General features: G+C 43.7%; 1 protein-coding gene across 5 annotated transcripts in view; it reads right to left on the bottom strand.

Moving 5' to 3' along the window:
• Positions 1-21,233, bottom strand: part of LOC129863576 (protein TANC2-like) — a 589,624-nt gene that overhangs the window by 146,545 nt on the left and 421,846 nt on the right. For all 5 annotated transcript variants that reach the window (XM_055935646.1, XM_055935654.1, XM_055935661.1 and 2 more), the window contains 3 exons: positions 13,788-13,968; positions 10,938-11,186; positions 5,245-5,376 (listed from right to left, as the gene is read on the bottom strand). In XM_055935646.1, the coding sequence (XP_055791621.1) occupies positions 5,245-5,376; positions 10,938-11,186; positions 13,788-13,968 (562 nt within the window). The remainder of the gene's footprint in view (positions 1-5,244; positions 5,377-10,937; positions 11,187-13,787; positions 13,969-21,233) is intronic.

The raw sequence follows: 21,233 nt of genomic DNA, 5'->3' as shown, positions 1-21,233 counted from the left end.
AGTATAATGCAGGAGGACGCTTCAGCATCAGGTTACCATCTGACTAGCACAACAACCCTCTAGTATAGTGCAGGAGGACTCTTCAGCATCTGGTTACCATCTGACTAGCACAACAACCCTCTAGTATAATGCAGGAGGACGCTTCAGCATCTGGTTACCATCTGACTAGCACAACAACCTTCTAGTATAGTGCAGGAGGACGCTTCAGCATCTGGTTACCATCTGACTAGCACAACAACCCTCTAGTATAATGCAGGAGGACGCTTCAGCATCTGGTTACCATCTGATTAGCACAACAACCCTCTAGTATAATGCAGGAGGACTCTTAAGCATCTGGTTACCATCTGACTAGCGTAACAACCCTCTAGTATAGTGCAGGAGGACGCTTCAGCATCTGGTTACTATCTGACTGCACAACAACCCTCTAGTATAGTGCAGGAGGACGCTTCAGCATCTGGTTACCATCTGACTAGCACAACAACCGTCTAGTATAGTGCAGGAGGACGCTTCAGCATCTGACTAGCACAACAACCTTCTAGTATAGTGCAGGAGGACGCTTCAGCATCTGACTAGCACAACAACCTTCTAGTATAATGCAGGAGGACGCTTCAGCATCTGGTTACCATCTGACTAGCACAACAACCCTCTGGTATAATGCAGGAGGACGCTTCAGCATCTGGTTACCATCTGACTAGCACAACAACCCTCTAGTATAATGCAGGAGGAAGCTTCAGCATCTGGTTACCATCTGACTGCACAACAACCCTCTAGCATATTGCAGGAGGACGCTTCAGCATCTGGTTACCAACTGACTGCACAACAACCCTCTAGTATAATGCAGGAGGAAGCTTCAGCATCTGGTTACCATCTTACAGCACAACAACCCTCTAGCATATTGCAGGAGGACGCTTCAGCATCTGGTTACCATCTGACTGCACAACAACCCTCTAGCATATTGCAGGAGGACACTTCAGCATCTGGTTACCATCTGACTGCACAACAACCCTCTAGTATAGTGCAGGAGGACGCTTCAGCATCTGGTTACCATCTGACTGCACAACAACCCTCTAGTATACTGCAGGAGGACGCTTCAGCATCTGGTTACCATCTGACTAGCACAACAACCTTCTAGTATAGTACAGGAGGACGCTTCAGCATCTGGTTACCATCTGACTAGCACAACAACCCTCTAGTATAATGCAGGAGGACGCTTCAGCATCTGACTAGCACAACAACCTTCTAGTATAATGCAGGAGGACGCTTCAGCATCTGGTTACCATCTGACTAGCACAACAACCCTCTAGTATAATGCAGGAGGACGCTTCAGCATCTGGTTACCATCTGACTAGCACAACAACCCTCTAGTATAATGCAGGAGGATGGTTCAGCGTCTGGTTACCATCTGACTAGCACAACAACCCTCTAGTATAGTGCAGGAGGACGCTTCAGCATCTGGTTACCATGTGACTAGCACAACAACCCTCTAGTATAGTGCAGGAGGACACTTCAGCATCTGGTTACCATCTAACTAGCACAACAACCCTCTAGTATAGTGCAGGAGGACGCTTCAGCATCTGGTTACCATCTGACTAACACAACAACCTTCTAGTATAGTGCAGGAGGACGCTTCAGCATCTGGTTACCAGGTGACTGCACAACAACCCTCTAGTATAATGCAGGAGGACGCTTCAGTATCTGGTTACCATCTGACTAGCACAACAACCCTCTAGTATAGTGCAGGAGGACGCTTCAGCATCTGGTTACCATCTGACTAGCACAACAACTTTCTAGTATAGTGCAGGAGGACGCTTCAGCATCTGGTTGCCATCTGACTAGCACAACAACCTTCTAGTATAGTGCAGGAGGACTCTTCAGCATCTGGTTACCATCTGACTAGCACAACAACCCTCTAGTATAGTGCAGGAGGACGCTTCAGCATCTGGTTACCATCTGACTAGCACAACAACCCTCTAGTATATTGCAGGAGGATGCTTCAGCATCTGGTTACCATCTGACTAGCACAACAACCCTCTAGTATAGTGCAGGAGGACGCTTCAGCATCTGGTTACCATCTGACTAGCACAACAACCCTCTGGTATAATGCAGGAGGACACTTCAGCATCTGGTTACCATCTGACTAGCACAACAACCCTCTACTATAGTGCAGGAGGACGCTTCAGCATCTGGTTACCATCTGACTAGCACAACAACCTTCTAGTATAATGCAGGAGGACGCTTCAGCATCTGACTAGTACAACAACCTTCTAGTATAGTGCAGGAGGACTCTTCAGCATCTGGTTACCATCTGACTAGCATAACAACCTTCTAGCATAATGCAGGAGGACGCTTCAGCATCTGACTAGCACAACAACCCTCTAGTATAATGCAGGAGGACGCTTCAGCATCTGGTTACCATCTAACTAGCACAACAACCCTCTGGTATAATGCAGGAGGAGACTTCAGCATCTGGTTACCATCTGACTAGCACAACAACCCCCTAGTATAATGCAGGAGGACGCTTCAGCATCAGGTTACCATCTGACTAGCACAACAACCCTCTAGTATAGTGCAGGAGGACTCTTCAGCATCTGGTTACCATCTGACTAGCACAACAACCCTCTAGTATAATGCAGGAGGACGCTTCAGCATCTGGTTACCATCTGACTAGCACAACAACCTTCTAGTATAGTGCAGGAGGACGCTTCAGCATCTGGTTACCATCTGACTAGCACAACAACCCTCTAGTATAATGCAGGAGGAAGCTTCAGCATCTGGTTACCATCTGAATAGCACAACAACCCTCTAGTATAATGCAGGAGGACGCTTCAGCATCTGGTTACCATCTGACTAACACAACAACCCTCTAGTATAATGCAGGAGGACGCTTCAGCATCTGGTTACCATCTGACTAGCACAACAACCCTCTAGTATAATGCAGGAGGACGTTTCAGCATCTGGTTACCATCTGACTGCACAACAACCCTCTAGTATATTGCAGGAGGACTCTTCAGCATCTGGTTACCATCTGACTAGCACAACAACCCTCTAGTATAGTGCAGGAGGACTCTTCAGCATCTGGTTACCATCTGATTAGCACAACAACCCTCTAGTATAATGCAGGAGGACTCTTCAGCATCTGGTTACCATCTGACTAGCATAACAACCCTCTAGTATAGTGCAGGAGGACGCTTCAGCATCTGGTTACCATCTGACTAGCACAACAACCCTCTAGTATAGTGCAGGAGGACGCTTCAGCATCTGGTTACCATCTGACTAGCACAACAACCGTCTAGTATAGTGCAGGAGGACGCTTCAGCATCTGACTAGCACAACAACCTTCTAGTATAGTGCAGGAGGACGCTTCAGCATCTGACTAGCACAACAACCTTCTAGTATAATGCAGGAGGACGCTTCAGCATCTGGTTACCATCTGACTAGCACAACAACCCTCTGGTATAATGCAGGAGGACGCTTCAGCATCTGGTTACCATCTGACTAGCACAACAACCCTCTAGTATAATGCAGGAGGAAGCTTCAGCATCTGGTTACCATCTGACTGCACAACAACCCTCTAGCATATTGCAGGAGGACGCTTCAGCATCTGGTTACCATCTGACTGCACAACAACCCTCTAGTATAATGCAGGAGGAAGCTTCAGCATCTGGTTACCATCTGACTGCACAACAACCCTCTAGCATATTGCAGGAGGACGCTTCAGCATCTGGTTACCATCTGACTGCACAACAACCCTCTAGCATATTGCAGGAGGACACTTCAGCATCTGGTTACCATCTGACTGCACAACAACCCTCTAGTATAGTGCAGGAGGACGCTTCAGCATCTGGTTACCATCTGACTGCACAACAACCCTCTAGTATAGTGCAGGAGGACACTTCAGCATCTGGTTACCATCTGACTGCACAACAACCCTCTAGTATAGTGCAGGAGGACGCTTCAGCATCTGGTTACCATCAGACTAGCACAACAACCCTCTAGTATAGTGCAGGAGGACGCTTCAGCATCTGGTTACCATGTGACTGCACAACAACCCTCTATAGTAATTAAGCAATGTCAAGTCGTGAACATTCCTACTTTTGTGGCAGACAATTTGTTCTCTCTCCCATTCTCTCTCCCTCCTTCCCCCACACTCTCTCCCTTCCTCCGCCACACTCACTCTCTCTGTCCCTCCACTCTCTCCCTCTCTCTCTCTAGCTCTCTGTGAGAAGTAAGGAGCACAAGCTACCTGATCCAGGTATATAGGGAATAGGGTAACATTTGGGATGCAGACCATGTCACTCACTGAGGAGTAAGGTGTCTGTCCATGTCTGTTATATCTAGACTGAGGAGAGAGGTGTCTGTCCATGTCTGTTATATCTAGACTGAGGAGAGAGGTGTCTGTCCATGTCTGTTATATCTAGACTGAGGAGAGAGGTGTCTGTCCATGTCTGTTATATCTAGACTGAGGAGAGAGGTGTCTGTCCATGTCTGTTATATCTAGACTGAGGAGAGAGGTGTCTGTCCATGTGTATTATATCTAGACTGAGGAGAGAGGTGTCTGTCCATGTCTGTTATATCTAGACTGAGGAGAGAGGTGTCTGTCCATGTCTGTTATATCTAGACTGAGGAGAGAGGTGTCTGTCCATGTCTGTTATATCTAGACTGAGGAGAGAGGTGTCTGTCCATGTGTATTATATCTAGACTGAGGAGAGAGGTGTCTGTCCATGTCTGTTATATCTAGACTGAGGAGAGAGGTGTCTGTCCATGTCTGTTATATCTAGACTGAGGAGAGAGGTGTCTGTCCATGTGTATTATATCTAGACTGAGGAGAGAGGTGTCTGTCCATGTCTGTTATATCTAGACTGAGGAGAGAGGTGTCTGTCCATGTCTGTTATATCTAGACTGAGGAGAGAGGTGTCTGTCCATGTCTGTTATATCTAGACTGAGGAGAGAGGTGTCTGTCCATGTCTGTTATATCTAGACTGAGGAGAGAGGTGTCTGTCCATGTGTATTATATCTAGACTGAGGAGAGAGGTGTCTGTCCATGTGTATTATATCTAGACTGAGGAGAGAGGTGTCTGTCCATGTGTATTATATCTAGACTGAGGAGAGAGGTGTCTGTCCATGTCTGTTATATCTGCAGATTAGACAGTTCCCTATATTGTGCCCTTTGACCAGAGCCCTATGTGCAAGACGGTATGATTTGGGACCTGTCACTCCTGAAGGGCTATAGCATTGCTGTTTTACCTCTGAGGTCGGTCTGAGCGCGTCCTGCCCCGGTGTGTGTGTTCTGTCGGTTCATGTGCATGGACATGCTCAGCGGAGTGTGTCTCTGATCCTCCAGGTAGGCCACGTCCTCCAGCTGAGCCCAGCTGGTGGCTGAGGGTGTGTATGAAGCGGGCAGGTGGGGACAAAGCAGGAGAGGCGAGAAAGAAACTGTTAGCTTTGAATCACATACAGCATTATATTAGCTCATGCCAGCATCTTGAGGCGGTTTGGCTGTCAAGCCAGGGTGAGTTAGTTCACAGTAAAGGTTAGAGAGGAGGGCGGAAGGTAGGGATGCAATATGGCTGTTCCATGGAACTGTCCCCCAACCCCCTCTGAATGACTGTTCCATGGACTTGTTCCCCTCCCTCTGCGGGGCTGTTCCAGATGCCACCCAGACCCTGTGGATTAATTAACTCTGCAGACAAATATCTTATTCATGGAGAGAAAGCCTTCACACTGACACTGCTGTGTCTGGAGACCAGCTCTGCTCTGGGGCCACTGCATCTTCAATGGGATTAGAAGAGTTTGTGTGTGTGTGTGTGTGTGTGTGTGTGTGTGTGTGTGTGTGTGTGTGTGTGTGTGTGTGTGTGTGTGTGTGTGTGTGTGTGTGTGTGTGTGTGTGTGTGTGTGTGTGTGTGTGTGTGTGTGTGTGTGTGTGTGTGTGTGTGTGTGTGTGTGTGTGTGTGTGTGTGTGTGTGTGAGCTGCAGCCGCCAAGCCAGTCAGAACAAGACATCTTCAACGTCAGACCACAGCCTCAATGGGGATGTGATGGTAACATTAGATGTACTAATGCACAGTCCAGCCAGCTATCCCACAACGCATTTCAGAAATAAACTGAATGCTACTGTCTCCTCTAAAATGTGATGTTCGCCCAATCTCCCGCTCCCTTTATGAGGAGTATTATAGACAGAGATATTATAGATATAGTTATTATAGACAGAGGTATTATAGACAGAGACATTATAGATAGAGATATTATAGACAGAGATATTATAGACAGAGATATTATATATATAGTTATTATAGACAGAGGTATTATAGACAGAGGTATTATAGACAGAGGTATTATAGACAGAGACATTATAGACAGAGACATTATAGACAGAGACATTATAGATAGAGTTATTATAGATAGAGGTACTATAGACAGAGATATTATAGAGGTATTATAGACAGATGTATTATAGATAGAGGTACTATAGATAGAGGTACTATAGACAGAGATATTACATATATAGTTATTATAGAGGTACTATAGATAGAGGTACTATAGACAGAGATATTACATATATAGTTATTATAGAGGTATTATAGATAGAGGTACTATAGACAGAGGTCACTGAAAATAAGAATTTGTTCTTAACTGACTTGCCTAGTAAAATTAAATATATATTTTTTTACAACATTAACAATGTCTACACTGTATTTCTGTTCAATTTGATGTTATTTTAATGGACAAAAAATACATGTGCTTTTCTTTAAAAAATAAGGACATTTCTAAGTGACCCCAGACTTTTGAAAGGTAGTGAACGTTTCACAATATTTAGATGTAAACCTGACAGCTGGGAAAGAGATACAGTTAAGTGTGTTTCCTGTCCTTCATGAGATCACCAACGTAAACACACTTGACATGACTGTCCCTTAAGTGTCCACGGACAATTACTACATTCTCAAAAATATAAATATTGTTTAATTATTCAAACTTTTGATGTCCAAGGGTCTCTCTGTGTTCCACAGTTTACAATCCAACTCGAACACACCAGAGCATAGAGGCAGCGTATTTTATGAACGCCCATAAAACTGCTCTCCCGCTCTACGAGAGAGAGCACTCTGTAGAGTGGACCCACTGATCTGGAGCGGACCCAACCTGATCCTTCACAGGAGAGTTATGACAACCTGAAGGGAACGCTCGTTAATACAGCTCATCTCCCATGAATGCCTCTGCTCTGAATAGCAAGACGATGATAGAGTAAGATCAGTCAGGAACGGCAGCCTGTTATGTCATTTTTTAAGATGCATTTAGCCATTTGGAGAATAAGCTATTTGAGGCATGCCATAATTGTCACAATTCGATACGCATATCAATTTTCCACGTAATGTTCCCTTCTCCTCAATGTGTTTTGGCTAAAAGCCTTTGAAGAAAACAACTCTGCACTCTGTTATTTACACACACATGCCAGGGAGTTTTCAGAACACTTGGTTTTAGACTTGCAGCCTCAACATGGAGATAAGAGAACAGAATGTGCAAAATAAACATGTTTTCCCCGGAATCAAACAAATAACTGTCATCATTCTCTTGCTCTGTTTAGAGAAACAGGGGGAGGAAGGACACTTCATAAGGTCACAGTCAAGGTTAATCTGTAGGTCAACGTCAAAGGTCAAAGGTTAGGATATATGTGTAGGTTATATGTGACTTGTTTCAGGAAACTAGGCATATGTTGCGGGTCACTACTTTACAGGAGAGCTGTTTGAACTTAAACTTTAACAAAAAAATCGAAATCGATTTTTTGGCATCTGTAAATACGATTAAAATTGTTAGTTAACCAGCATTTTTGGTTAAGCCACAGAAAAAGCCAGCAACCTTCCCGCTACATATGATTGGCTGAGATAATGAGAGGGTGTCACGGATCCCTCCGGAACTTTCATTCGCACACCTGTCCCCTATTCCCACTGACTAGTACTTGTATAAGTGTGCCCTTTGGTTTCCATTGGGCTGTCGATTATTGTTACAATGTCCGTTGGTGCGTGTGAGTACCTGTGCTGTGTGTATTGGGCTTTCGTGCCCTTGTGGATTGCGCAGGTGATTACGGGTCTCGTCCCGTGTGTTAATCATTGTGCGCGTGTGTTATCTATTCGAGTTACTCCTCGCTATTTTGTTTTGGTTTCAACCTTGTGTTTTTGTATAGTGTTTGTTAGGTCTTAGTCTCCTTGCCTTTACACGACACGCCGTAATTTGGGTACAATAAAATAAAAATAAAAACACATTCCTGCATCTGTCTCCCGAATAATTTATAACAGCGTGACAGTAGGTTGGACATGCCGAGAGATGTGTTTGGATTGGTCCGCCATATAGCACACTTCTGTCTATTCCAGCTGGTCAGTTTGTGTAGGTAATCCTGTCTAACGTGGCTTTTTTTATATGTATTGTGTAGAAACCTTTTACAAAAGACTCAACTATGCAAGTATCCATTTCAGAGCACTCTCGTCTGAGTGTGCCAGATGCCAGCTAGCTGACGTTAGATGGCTGGCTAGCTAGTTAACATTATATTTATGATCTCTGTGTAGTAACGTTATCTCAGAATGCCATTTCACATGGCTAGTTATAGCCTAATGTTAGCTAGCTAACTAACTAAATAACATTGAACCTATTCGGTTAACTTTAGCTAACTATGACAATCGGTTTGTATTTTGCTAGTACTCTATGGATTGGGATTATGTTGGTTCATTGTTTAGTTAGCTAGCGAGCTGCATGTCTAAACAAAAGACCCAAAGTTAAAGCTTACTGTTAGCTAGCAAGCTAGTTGACCTTAGATGGCTGACTTGCTAGTTAACATTACGTTTATGATCTGTCTGTAGTAACGTTATCTCAGAATGCCATTTTGCATTGTTAGTTAAAGCCTAATGTTAGCTAGCTAACTAGCTAACATCGAACCTATTCAATCGGTTTGTATTTTGCTAGTACTCTATGGATTAGGATTATGGTTCATTGTTAAGATAGAATGTCTAAACAAAAGACTCCACTTCACCAGGTCATTACATTACCCATCAAGTCAGTCAGGTGTGTCTGACTGTGGTTATGGCTATCTATTGTATAATAAATCCAAAATATTTGTATCTGGAATTTGTCTTTCAGCATCAGTAAAACTCACCTGACCTCCACCAGTCATACAAGGAGATCGGTCTAATGCCTCCCATCAAAAAGAGAGCTTGCCCAAGCAAGCACAGGTTACACATGAACCATGAGGACTTGTGGCGAGTGCAGCGAACTTCATCAACAACTACGCAGATGAGCTAAATAACTTCTATGCTCGCTCCGAGGCAAGCAACCCTGAAGCATGCATGAGAGTATTAGCTGTTCCATATGAACGTGTAATAATGCTATCTGTAGCCGACCTTTAAACACGTCAACATTCACAAGGCCGCAGGGCCAGACGGATTACCAGGACATGAGCATGAGCTGACAGTTTCAAACTGTCCCTGACCAAGTCTGTAATACCAACATGTTTCAAGCAGACCACCATAGTCCCTGTGCCCAAGAACACTAAGGTAACCTGTCTCAATGATTACCGACCCGTAGCACTCACGTCTGTAGCCACAAAGTGCTTTCAAAGGCTGGTTATGGCTGGACAAAAAGAACACCTACTGTATGTGAGAATGCTATTCATTGACTACAGCTCAGCATTCAACACCATAGTGCCCTCAAAGCTCATCACTAAGCTAAGGAACCTGAGACTAAGCACCTCCCTCCGCAACTGGATCCTGGACTTCCTGACAGGCCGCACCCTGGTGGTAAGGGTAGGTAACAACACATCCGCCACACTGATCCTCAACAAGGGGGCCCCGCAAGGGTGTGTGCTAAGTCCCCTCATGTACTCCCTGTTCACTCATGACTGCACGGCCAGGCACGACTCCAACACCATCATTAAATTTGCCGATGACACAACAGTGGTAGGTCTGATCACCGACAACGATGAGACAGGCTATAGGGAGGAGGTCAGAGACCTGGCCGTGTGGTGCCAGGACAACAACCTCTTCCTCAATGTGATCAAGGTAAAGAAGATGATTGTGGACTACAGGAAATGGAGGACCGAGCTTTCTCATCTATGGGGCTATAGTGGAGCAGTTTGAGAGCATCAAGTTCCTTGGTGTCCACATCACCAACAAACTATCATGGTCCAAACACACTAAGACAGTCGTGAAGAGGGCATGACAAAGCCTATTCCACATCAGGAGACTGAAAAGATTTGGCATGTGTCCTCAGATCCTCAAAAGGTTTTACAGCTGCACCATAGAGAGCATCCTGGCTGGCTGCATCACTGCCTGGCATGGCAACTGCTCGGCCTCCGACCGCAAGGCACTACAGAGGGTAGTGCATATGGCCCGGTACATCACTGGGGCCAAGCTTCCTGCAATCCTGGACCTCTATATCAGGCGGTGTCAGAGGAAGGCCCTAAAAATTGTCAAACTCTAGCCACCCTGTCATAGACTGCTCTCTCTGCTACCGCACGGCAAGTGGTACCGGAGCACCAAGTCGAGGTCCAAAAGGCTTCTTAACAGCTTCTACCCCCAAGCCATAAGACACCGGAACAGCTAATCAAAGGGCTACCCAGACCCCTCTTTTAAACTGCTGCTACTCTCTGTTTATTATCTATGAATAGTCAAATTAACTCTACCTACATGTACATATTACCTTGACTAACCGGTGCCCCCTGTATATAGCCCCCCTATTGTTATTTTACTGCTGCTGTTCAATTATTTGTTCTATTTTTTACTTAACACTTACTGCTGCTACTCTGTTTATTATCCATGCATTGTCACTTTCTTTTCTTTTTTCCTTTTTTTTCACTTCAGGTCATTTTTGTAAATACTTTATTAACACTTTTTTGCATTTCACCTGTTGTATTCGGCGCATGTGACAAATTCAATTTCATTTTATTTTAATTTGACTCACCTGCGACAGAGTTAGGGCGAGGCATGAGGCATAGAGGGATGGAGTGAGCGGACATGCTGTCCAGGTGTCTCTCTGGGATCTTGTTGAGGCTGTAGGTGGAGGCAGCCATGTTCTCGTCCACACGGTACAGGAACGAATCCATACCAGACTTCTGGCTCTGCCACAGCTTCAGGTTGCTGCCCCGCGAGAAACTCCCCTCACTGTATTTACCCCCACGCTCAGCGTTCTCAGGGTAGGTAGTCAGGGTGGCTGGAAGGAAGGAAGGAACAACCGGAGTAGAGGAGAGGGGTCAGGGGTCAGAGTGAAGGAAGGGTTGCCTTAGCCGAAGATGTACTCTTAAGGAGCCTAACATAGACTGTCTCTGGAAGACAAAACAGATACATACTCCATCTAAACGTGAATCGATTCTCAATTGCGATTCGGGTTCCAGAAACATTTTATTTTTTATTTTTCTATTTTTATTTCACCTTTATTTAACCAGGTAGGCCAGTTGAGAACAAGTTCTCATTTACAACAGCAACCTGGCCAAGATAAAGCAAAGCAGTGCGACACAAACAACAACACAGTTACACATGGGATAAACAAATGTACAGTCAATAACATAATATAAAATCTGTATACAGTGTGTGCAAATTAAGTAAGGAGATAAGGCAATAAATAGGCCATAGTGGCATAGTAATTACAATTTAGCAATTAACACTGGAGTGATAGATGTGCAGATGAGGATATGCAAGTAGAAATACTGGTGAGCAAAAGAGCTGAAAGAAAATAATAATATGGGGATGAAGTAGGTAGTTGGTTGGATGGGCTATTTACAGATGGGCTGTGTACAGCTGCAGCGATCGGTAAGGTGCTCTAACAGCCGATGCTTGAAGTTAGTGAGGGAGATATAAGTCTCCAGCTTCAGTGATGTTTGCAATTTGTTCCAGTCATTGGTAGCAGAGAACTGTAAAGAAAGGCGGCCAAAGGAGGTGTTGGCTTTGGGGATGACCAGTGAAATATACCCGCTGGAGCGCGTGCTATGGGTGGGTGTTGCTATGGTGACCAGTGAGCTGAGATAAGGCGGAGCTTTACCTAGCAAAGACTTATAGATGACCTGGAGCCAGTGGGTTTGGAGATGAATATGTAGCGAGGACCAGCCAACGAGAGCATACAGGTCGCAATGGTGAGTAGTATATGGGGCTTTGGTGACAAAATGGATGGCACTGTGATAGACTGCATCCAATTTGCTGAGTAGAGTGTTGGAGGCTATTTTGCAAATGACATCGCCAAAGTCAAGGATCGGCAGGATAGTCAGTTTTACGAGGGTATGTTTGGCAGTTTGAGTGAAGGAGGCTTTGTTGCGAAATAGGAAGGCGATTCTAGATTTAATTTTGGATTGGAGATGCTTAATATGAGTCTGGAAGGAGAGTTTACAGTCTAGCAAGACACCTAGCTATTTACAGTTGTCCACATATTCTAGGTCAGAACCGTCCAGAGTAGTGATGATAGGCGGACGGGTGTGGGTAGCGATCGGTTGAAGAGCATGCATTTAGTTTTACTAGCGTTTAAGAGCAGTTGGAGGCCACGGAAGGAGTGTTGTATGGCATTGAAGCTCGTTTCAAGGTTTGTTAACACAGTGTCCAAAGAAGGGTCACATGTATACATAATGGTGTCGTCTGCGTAGAGGTGGATCAGAGAATCACCAGCAGCAAGAGCGACATCATTGATATATACAAAGAACAGAGTCGGCCCGAGAACTTAACCCTGTGGCACCCCCATAGAGACTGCCAGAGGTCCGGACAACAGGCCCTCCGATTTGACACACTGAACTCTATCTGGGAAGTAGTTAGTGAACCAGGCGAGGCAGTCATTAGAGGCTGTTGAGTCTGCCGATAAGAATACGGTGATTGACAGAGTCGAAAGCCTTGGCCAGGTCGATGAAGACGGCTGCACAGTACTGTTTTTTTATCGATGGTGGTTATGATATCGTTTAGGACCTTGAGCGTGGCTGAGGTGCACCCGTGACCAGCTCAGAAACCGGATTGCATTGCGGAGAATGTACGGTGGGATTCGAGATGGTCGGTGATCTGTTTGTTCACTTGGCTTTTGAAGACAGGGCAGGATGGATATAGGTCTGTAATATAAAGCCCTTAACTTTCATATTACATCCAAAAAAATTCACAAATGCAAAATACACACTTACTGTACTACGTTTTAACCGGTTTTATCACAGTTTTAGCCGATAGTATATTTCAGTGACAACACGTTTCTGGTGACCTTCTTCCATTACACATAGGTGTTCGGAACATGCTACTGTAGATAGCTAACTAACACAGGTCGTCCCTTTGTCTTCCGTCTGTCTTCAGTAAACATGCACTGTAACATGGAGATATAGCCGTGTGGGAACACTAACCCTATAAAGGTGTGTTTTAACATTTAGTTTTTTAGAAAATTAATACTCGCTAATATGAAAGATAAGGTCCTTTTGCTTCCAAATCCGTAACGCAAGTGTTGCATGTTAATGTTCAGACCAAGAGTCAGGGCTCTTAACAACAACAAAACATACAGAAGACCCCTTCGTCCAATGAGAGTCATGATCCAGGGCTAGGGTTGCCTTTGCTACGACCATGCTCGATGACCCAACGACACAACCAGTCATGTAAATGTCTGTAGTATACTACACATGAAAAGCTATCCGACTGATATACTGTTCTCTGAAATACTGTCCTGTTCTCTCTAAGGAATAAACAAGGTTTTGTGTTCTGAGTGTGTGTTCTGAGTGTGTGTGTGTTTTGAGTGTGTATGCGTGTGTGCGTATCTTACGATGTGCATATGCGTGTGTGTGTGTATATAGTCCATCCCCCTCACCGATGATGCCGCTGTCCCGGCTCTCCAGGGTGGAGGTGGGGCTTGAGACAGATCCGTAGGCGTGGTTCTTGTTATCCTGGTTACCCCTGGGCAGGGTGGAGCAGGGTGAGCCGGCCGGGGGGGAGGCTGTGCTGCTGGTCAGAGTGGAGCATGGACTGATCCTTTGGTTACCAGCCAGGCCCTGGAGGAGAAACACAGAGTCAGATGACAGTACTAGTTACAACACAGCCCAGAGCACCAAGACATTTGAGACCACATCAATAGGAGAGGAGGATGTAGTCACGTGTTGATACTCCATAGGGTTCTGTGTAGGTTTATCATTCTCAGGAACCAGCAGTACTGAAGCTTCCATTTTATATCTAGCAGCAGAATGATTCCACAGCATTGCTGAGTGTGAAAGAGAGAGCTGTAAACAATTCCTGACCCTGCCAAAGCCCTGCTCCCATTGGACAGAGCCGGTCACAATGTTGCTGTGGCCCTCCTCCCATTGGATGTTACCTGTTACATTTTACTGTGAGGCCCTGCCGTGCCCTTCCCTGATGTCAGCTCAGAGAGAGCACCACAGAGAAGCATTCTGGCATGGCTAATATACACGCTCGCTCACTCACTCACTCAAATAATGACTGTGTTGATGGGGTAAGGTCAAAGGTAGAGTTGACGCTCAGTTCACTAAGGGGGGTATGAGGGGCTTCGAGGTAAAATCCCTTGCCTGTGCTTAAAAAAACAGGTTTATTGTGCAAATATCATTCTGTCCTACAGCCTACTGTCAATATGCTACTGTCATCATCCTATTGTCAATATCCTACTGTCATCATCCTATTGTCAATATCCTACTGTCAGTATCCCACTGTCAATATCATACCGTAAATATCCTACTGTAAATATTATACTGTCATTATGCTACTGTAAATATACTACTGTCAATATCCTACTGTAAATATACTACTGTAAACAGTATAATGTCAATATCCTACTGTCAATATCGCACTGTCAATATCCTACTGTAAAATATTCAACTGTAAATGAGTTTGAATGCCGTTTTATGTATATATTTTTGCTAAATGTACTACATTTCTATTCAAATGAGATTGCAGTAATTCATTATTATGTCACATTGTTGAGGTGAACCTGTAGTCAGCATTTCATTATTATGTTCCATTGTTGAGGTGAACCTGTAGTCAGCATTTCATTATTATGTCACATTGTTGAGAGGTGAACCTGTAGTCAGAATTTCATTATTATGTCACATTGTTGAGGTGAACCTGTAGTCAGCATTTCATTATTATGTCACATTGTTGAGGTGAACCTGTAGTCAGAATTTCATTATTATGTCACATTGTTGAGGTGAACCTGTAGTCAGAATTTCATTATTATGTCACATTGTTGAGGTGAACCTGTAGTCAGCATTTCATTATTATGTCACATTGTTGAGGTGAACCTGTTGTCAGCATTTCATTATTATGTCACATTGTTGAGGTGAACCTGTAGTCAGCATTTCATTATTATGTCACATTGTTGAGAGGTGAACCTGTAGTCAGCATTCCATTATTATGTCACATTGTTGAGAGGTGAACCTGTAGTCAGCATTCCATTATTATGTCACATTGTTGAGAGGTGAACCTGTAGTCAGCATTTCATTATTATGTCACATTGTTGAGAGGTGAACCTGTTGTCAGCATTTCATTATTATGTCACATTGTTGAGAGGTGAACCTGTAGTCAGCATTTCATTCTTATGTCACATTGTTGAGGTGAACCTGTAGTCAGCATTTCATTATTATGTCACATTGTTGAGAGGTGAACCTGTAGTCAGCATTTCATTATTATGTCACATTGTTGAGAGGTGAACCTGTTGTCAGCATTTCATTATTATGTCACATTGTTGAGAGGTGAACCTGTAGTCAGCATTTCATTCTTATGTCACATTGTTGAGGTGAACCTGTAGTCAGCATTTCATTATTATGTCACATTGTTGAGAGGTGAACCTGTAGTCAGCATTTCATTATTATGTCAGATTGTTGAGAGGTGAACCTGTAGTCAGCATTTCATTATTATGTCACATTGTTGAGAGGTGAACCTGTAGTCAGCATTTCATTATTATGTCACATTGTTGAGGTGAACCTGTAGTCAGCATTTCTTTATTATGTCACATTGTTGAGGTGAACCTGTAGTCAGCATTTCATTATTATGTCACATTGTTGAGAGGTGAACCTGTAGTCAGCATTTCTTTATTATGTCACATTGTTGAGAGGTGAACCTGTAGTCAGCATTCCATTATTATGTCACATTGTTGAGAGGTGAACCTGTAGTCAGCATTTCATTATTATGTCACATTGTTGAGAGGTGAACCTGTTGTCAGCATTTCATTATTATGTCACATTGTTGAGAGGTGAACCTGTAGTCAGCATTTCATTCTTATGTCACATTGTTGAGAGGTGAACCTGTAGTCAGAATTTCATTATTATGTCACATTGTTGAGGTGAACCTGTAGTCAGCATTTCTTTATTATGTCACATTGTTGAGAGGTGAACCTGTAGTCAGCATTCCATTATTATGTCACATTGTTGAGAGGTGAACCTGTAGTCAGCATTCCATTATTATGTCACATTGTTGAGAGGTGAACCTGTAGTCAGCATTTCATTATTATGTCACATTGTTGAGGTGAACCTGTAGTCAGCATTTCATTATTATGTCACATTGTTGAGGTGAACCTGTAGTCAGCATTTCTTTATTATGTCACATTGTTGAGAGGTGAACCTGTAGTCAGCATTTCATTATTATGTCACATTGTTGAGGTGAACCTATAGTCAGCATTTCATTATTATGTCAGATTGTTGAGAGATGAACCTGTAGTCAGCATTTCATTGTACTGTGTATCATGTGCATTTGAAAAAAGACTTGACTTGGCTCCCCCTCACACGCCCTCCCATAGCCTCAACTGTACTTCTGCTTAGTCTCCTTGGTAGCCAGTAACTGAAACACTCAGACCATCCCTGGTCTTCCTGGTCAGAGCTGTATTGATAGGACAGCAGAGAGCCAGGTCAGGTTGCATGGTGCCTGTTACGCGTTCCTCTCATCCCCGTCTCCTACCCTCCTCCGAGATGGGCTGGGCCTGGGCTGGGGCTAGTACAGTCATGGAGTTGGGCAGGCTGCCCAGTGAGAGCTGATACAGTTAATACAGGTAATGAGCTCAGAACAGGAGGGCTTCTTAAAGAAAAACGAACAGGTCTGTGAGAGCCGGAATTCTTACTGGTAGGTAGGTGATCAAATACTTATGGCATGCAAAAAAATGCAAATTAATTGCTTAAAAATCATACAATGTGATTTTCTGGATTTTTGTTTTAGATTCTGTCTCTCACTGTTGAAGTGTACCTATGATAAAAAATTACAGACCTCTACATGCTTTTTAAGTAGGAAAACCTGCAAAATCGGCAGTGTATCAAATACTTGTTCTCCCCACTGTATATATTTGGTAAGGAAATATGGGAATATGTGACTTTATAGAGGGAGGACACATGGCAGGGGTCAACGATGAGTCACAGAATGCATCCAAAATGGCACCCTATTCCCTACATTCCTTAATGAACCTCTCTTACACATCTCTCTATACACCCCACCACTACAGCATACCACCACTACAGCATACCACCACTACAGCATAACACCACTACAGTATAACACCACTACAGCATAACACCACTACAGCATAACACAACTACAGCATAACACCACTACAGAATACAACCACTACAGCATAACACCACTACAGTATAACACCACTACAGCATAACACCACTACAGTATAACACCACTACAGAATACAACCACTACAGCATAACACCACTACAGCATAACACCAGTACAGCATAACACCACTACAGCATACCACCACTACAGCATAACACCACTACAGCATAACACCATTACAGTAAAACACCACTACAGCATAACACCAGTACAGTATAACACCACTACAACATAACACCACTACAGCATAACACCACTACAGTATAACACCACTACAGAATAACACCACTACAGCATAACACCACTACAGCATAACACCACTACAGCATAACACCACTACAGCATACCACCACTACAGCATGCCACCACTACAGTATAACACCACTACAGAATAACACCACTACAGTATAACACCACTACAGTATAACACCACTACAGTATAACACCACTACAGCATAACACCACTACAGCATAACACCACTACAGAATAACACCACTACAGTATAACACCACTACAGTATAACACCACTACAGCATACCACCACTACAGTATAACACCACTACAGAATAACACCACTACAGTAAAACACCACTACAGCATAACACCACTACAACATAACACCACTACAGTAAAACACCACTACAGCATAACACCACTACAACATAACATTACTACAGTATAACACCACTACAGCAAAACACCACTACAGCATAACACCACTACAACATAACATTACTACAGTATACCACCACTACAGCAAAACACCACTACAGCATAACACCACTACAGTATACCACCACTACAGCATACCACCACTACAGCATAACACCACGACAGCATAAAACCACTACAGCATAACACCACTACAGCATAACACCACTACAGCATACCACCAATACAGCATACCACCACTACAGCATAACACCACTACAGTATACCACCACTACAGCATACCACCACTACAGCATACCACCACTACAGCATAACGCCACTACAGCATAACACCACTACAGCATAATACCACTACAGAATACAACCACTACAGCATACCACCACTACAGTATAACACCACTACAGAATACCACCACTACAGCATAACACCACTACAGCATAACACCATTACAGTAAAACACCACTACAGTAAAACACCACTACAGCATAACACCACTACAGCATAACACCACTACAGAATACAACCACTACAGCATAACACCACTACAGTATACCACCACTACAGCATACCACCACTACAGCATACCACCACTACAGCATAACGCCACTACAGCATAACACCACTACAACATAACATTACTAAAGTAAAACACCACTACAGCATACCACCACTACAGCATAACAACACTACAGTAAAACAACACTACAGAATAACACCACTACAGCATAACACCACTACAGTATAACACCACTACAGAATAACACCACTACAGCATAACACCACTACAGCATAACACCACTACAGCATAACACCACTACAGCATACCACCACTACAGCATGCCACCACTACAGTATAACACCACTACAGAATAACACCACTACAGTATAACACCACTACAGTATAACACCACTACAGCATAACACCACTACAGCATAACATCACTACAGAATAACACCACTACAGTATAACACCACTACAGTATAACACCACTACAGCATACCACCACTACAGTATAACACCACTACAGAATAACAGCACTACAGTAAAACACCACTACAGTATAACACCACTACAGAATAACACCACAACAGAATACCACCACTACAGCATACCACCACTACAGTATAACACCACTACAGTATAACACCACAACAGAATACCACCACTACAGCATAACACCACTACAGCATAACACCACTACAGTAAAACACCACTACAGCATAACACCACTACAACATAACACCACTACAACATAACACCACTACAACATAACATTACTACAGTATACCACCACTACAGCAAAACACCACTACAGCATAACACCATTACAACATAACATTACTACAGTATACCACCACTACAGCAAAACACCACTACAGCATAACACCACTACAGCATAACACCACTACAGCATAACACCACGACAGCATAAAACCACTACAGCATAACACCACTACAGCATAACACCACTACAGCATACCACCACTACAGCATACCACCACTACAGCATAACACCACGACAGCATAAAACCACTACAGCATAACACCACTACAGCATACCACCACTACAGCATAACACCACGACAGCATAAAACCCCTACAGCATAACACCACTACAGCATAACACCACTACAGCATACCACCACTACAACATAACATTACTACAGTAAAACACCACTACAGCATAACACCACTACAGCATACCACCACTACAGCATAACACCACGACAGCATAAAACCCCTACAGCATAACACCACTACAGCATACCACCACTACAGCATAACACCACTACAGCATACCACCACTACAACATAACATTACTACAGTAAAACACCACTACAGCATAACACCACTACAGTAAAACACCACTACAGCATAACACCACTACAGCATAACACCACTACAGCATTCCACCACTACAGCATAACACCACGACAGCATAACACCACTACAGCATAACACCACTACAGCATACCACCACTACAGCATACCACCACTACAGCATACCACCACTACAGCATAACACCACGACAGCGTAACACCACTACAGTAAAACACCACTACAGAATAACAGCACTACAGTAAAACACCACTACAGCATAACCACCACTACAGCATAACACCACTACAGTAAAACACCACTACAGCATAACACCACTACAGCATACCACCACTACAGCATACCACCACTACAGCATAACACCACTACAGCATAACACCACTACAGCATAACACCACTACAGCATAACACCACTACAGCATAACACCACTACAGCATAACACAACTACAGTATACCACCACTACAGCATACCACCACTACAGCATAACACCACTACAGCATAACACCACTACAGCATAACACCACTACAGCATAACACCACTACAGCATAACACCACTACAGCATAACACCATTACAGCATAATACCACTACAGCATACCACCACTACAGCATAACACCACTACAGCATAACACCACTACAGCATAACACCACTACAGCATAACACGACTACAGCATACTGCCACTACAGTAAAACACCACTACAGCATAACACCACTACAGCATAACACCACTACAGCATAACACCACTACAGCATAACACCACTACAACATAACACCACTACAGCATAATACCAATACAGCATAACACCACTAAAGTAAAACACAACTACAGTATAACACCACTACAGCATACCACCACTACAGCATAACACCACTACAGCATAACACCACTACAGCATAACACCACTGAAGCATAACACCACTACAGCATAACACCACTACAGCATAACACCACTACAACATAACATTACTACAGTAAAATACCACTACAGCATAACACCAATACAGCATAACACCACTACAACATAACACCACTACAGTAAAACACCACTACAGCATAACACCACTACAGTATAACACCACTACAGCATAACACCACTACAGCATAACACCACTACAGCATAACACCACTACAGCATAACACCACTACAGCATAACACCACTACAGCATAACACCACTA

This window comes from Salvelinus fontinalis, chromosome 1 (genome assembly GCF_029448725.1).
Source record: "Salvelinus fontinalis isolate EN_2023a chromosome 1, ASM2944872v1, whole genome shotgun sequence".
NCBI classification, from domain to species: Eukaryota; Metazoa; Chordata; class Actinopteri; order Salmoniformes; family Salmonidae; genus Salvelinus; species Salvelinus fontinalis.
Note: the sequence above shows the minus strand (reverse complement) of the source record. Positions and strands in the feature narration are given on the sequence as shown.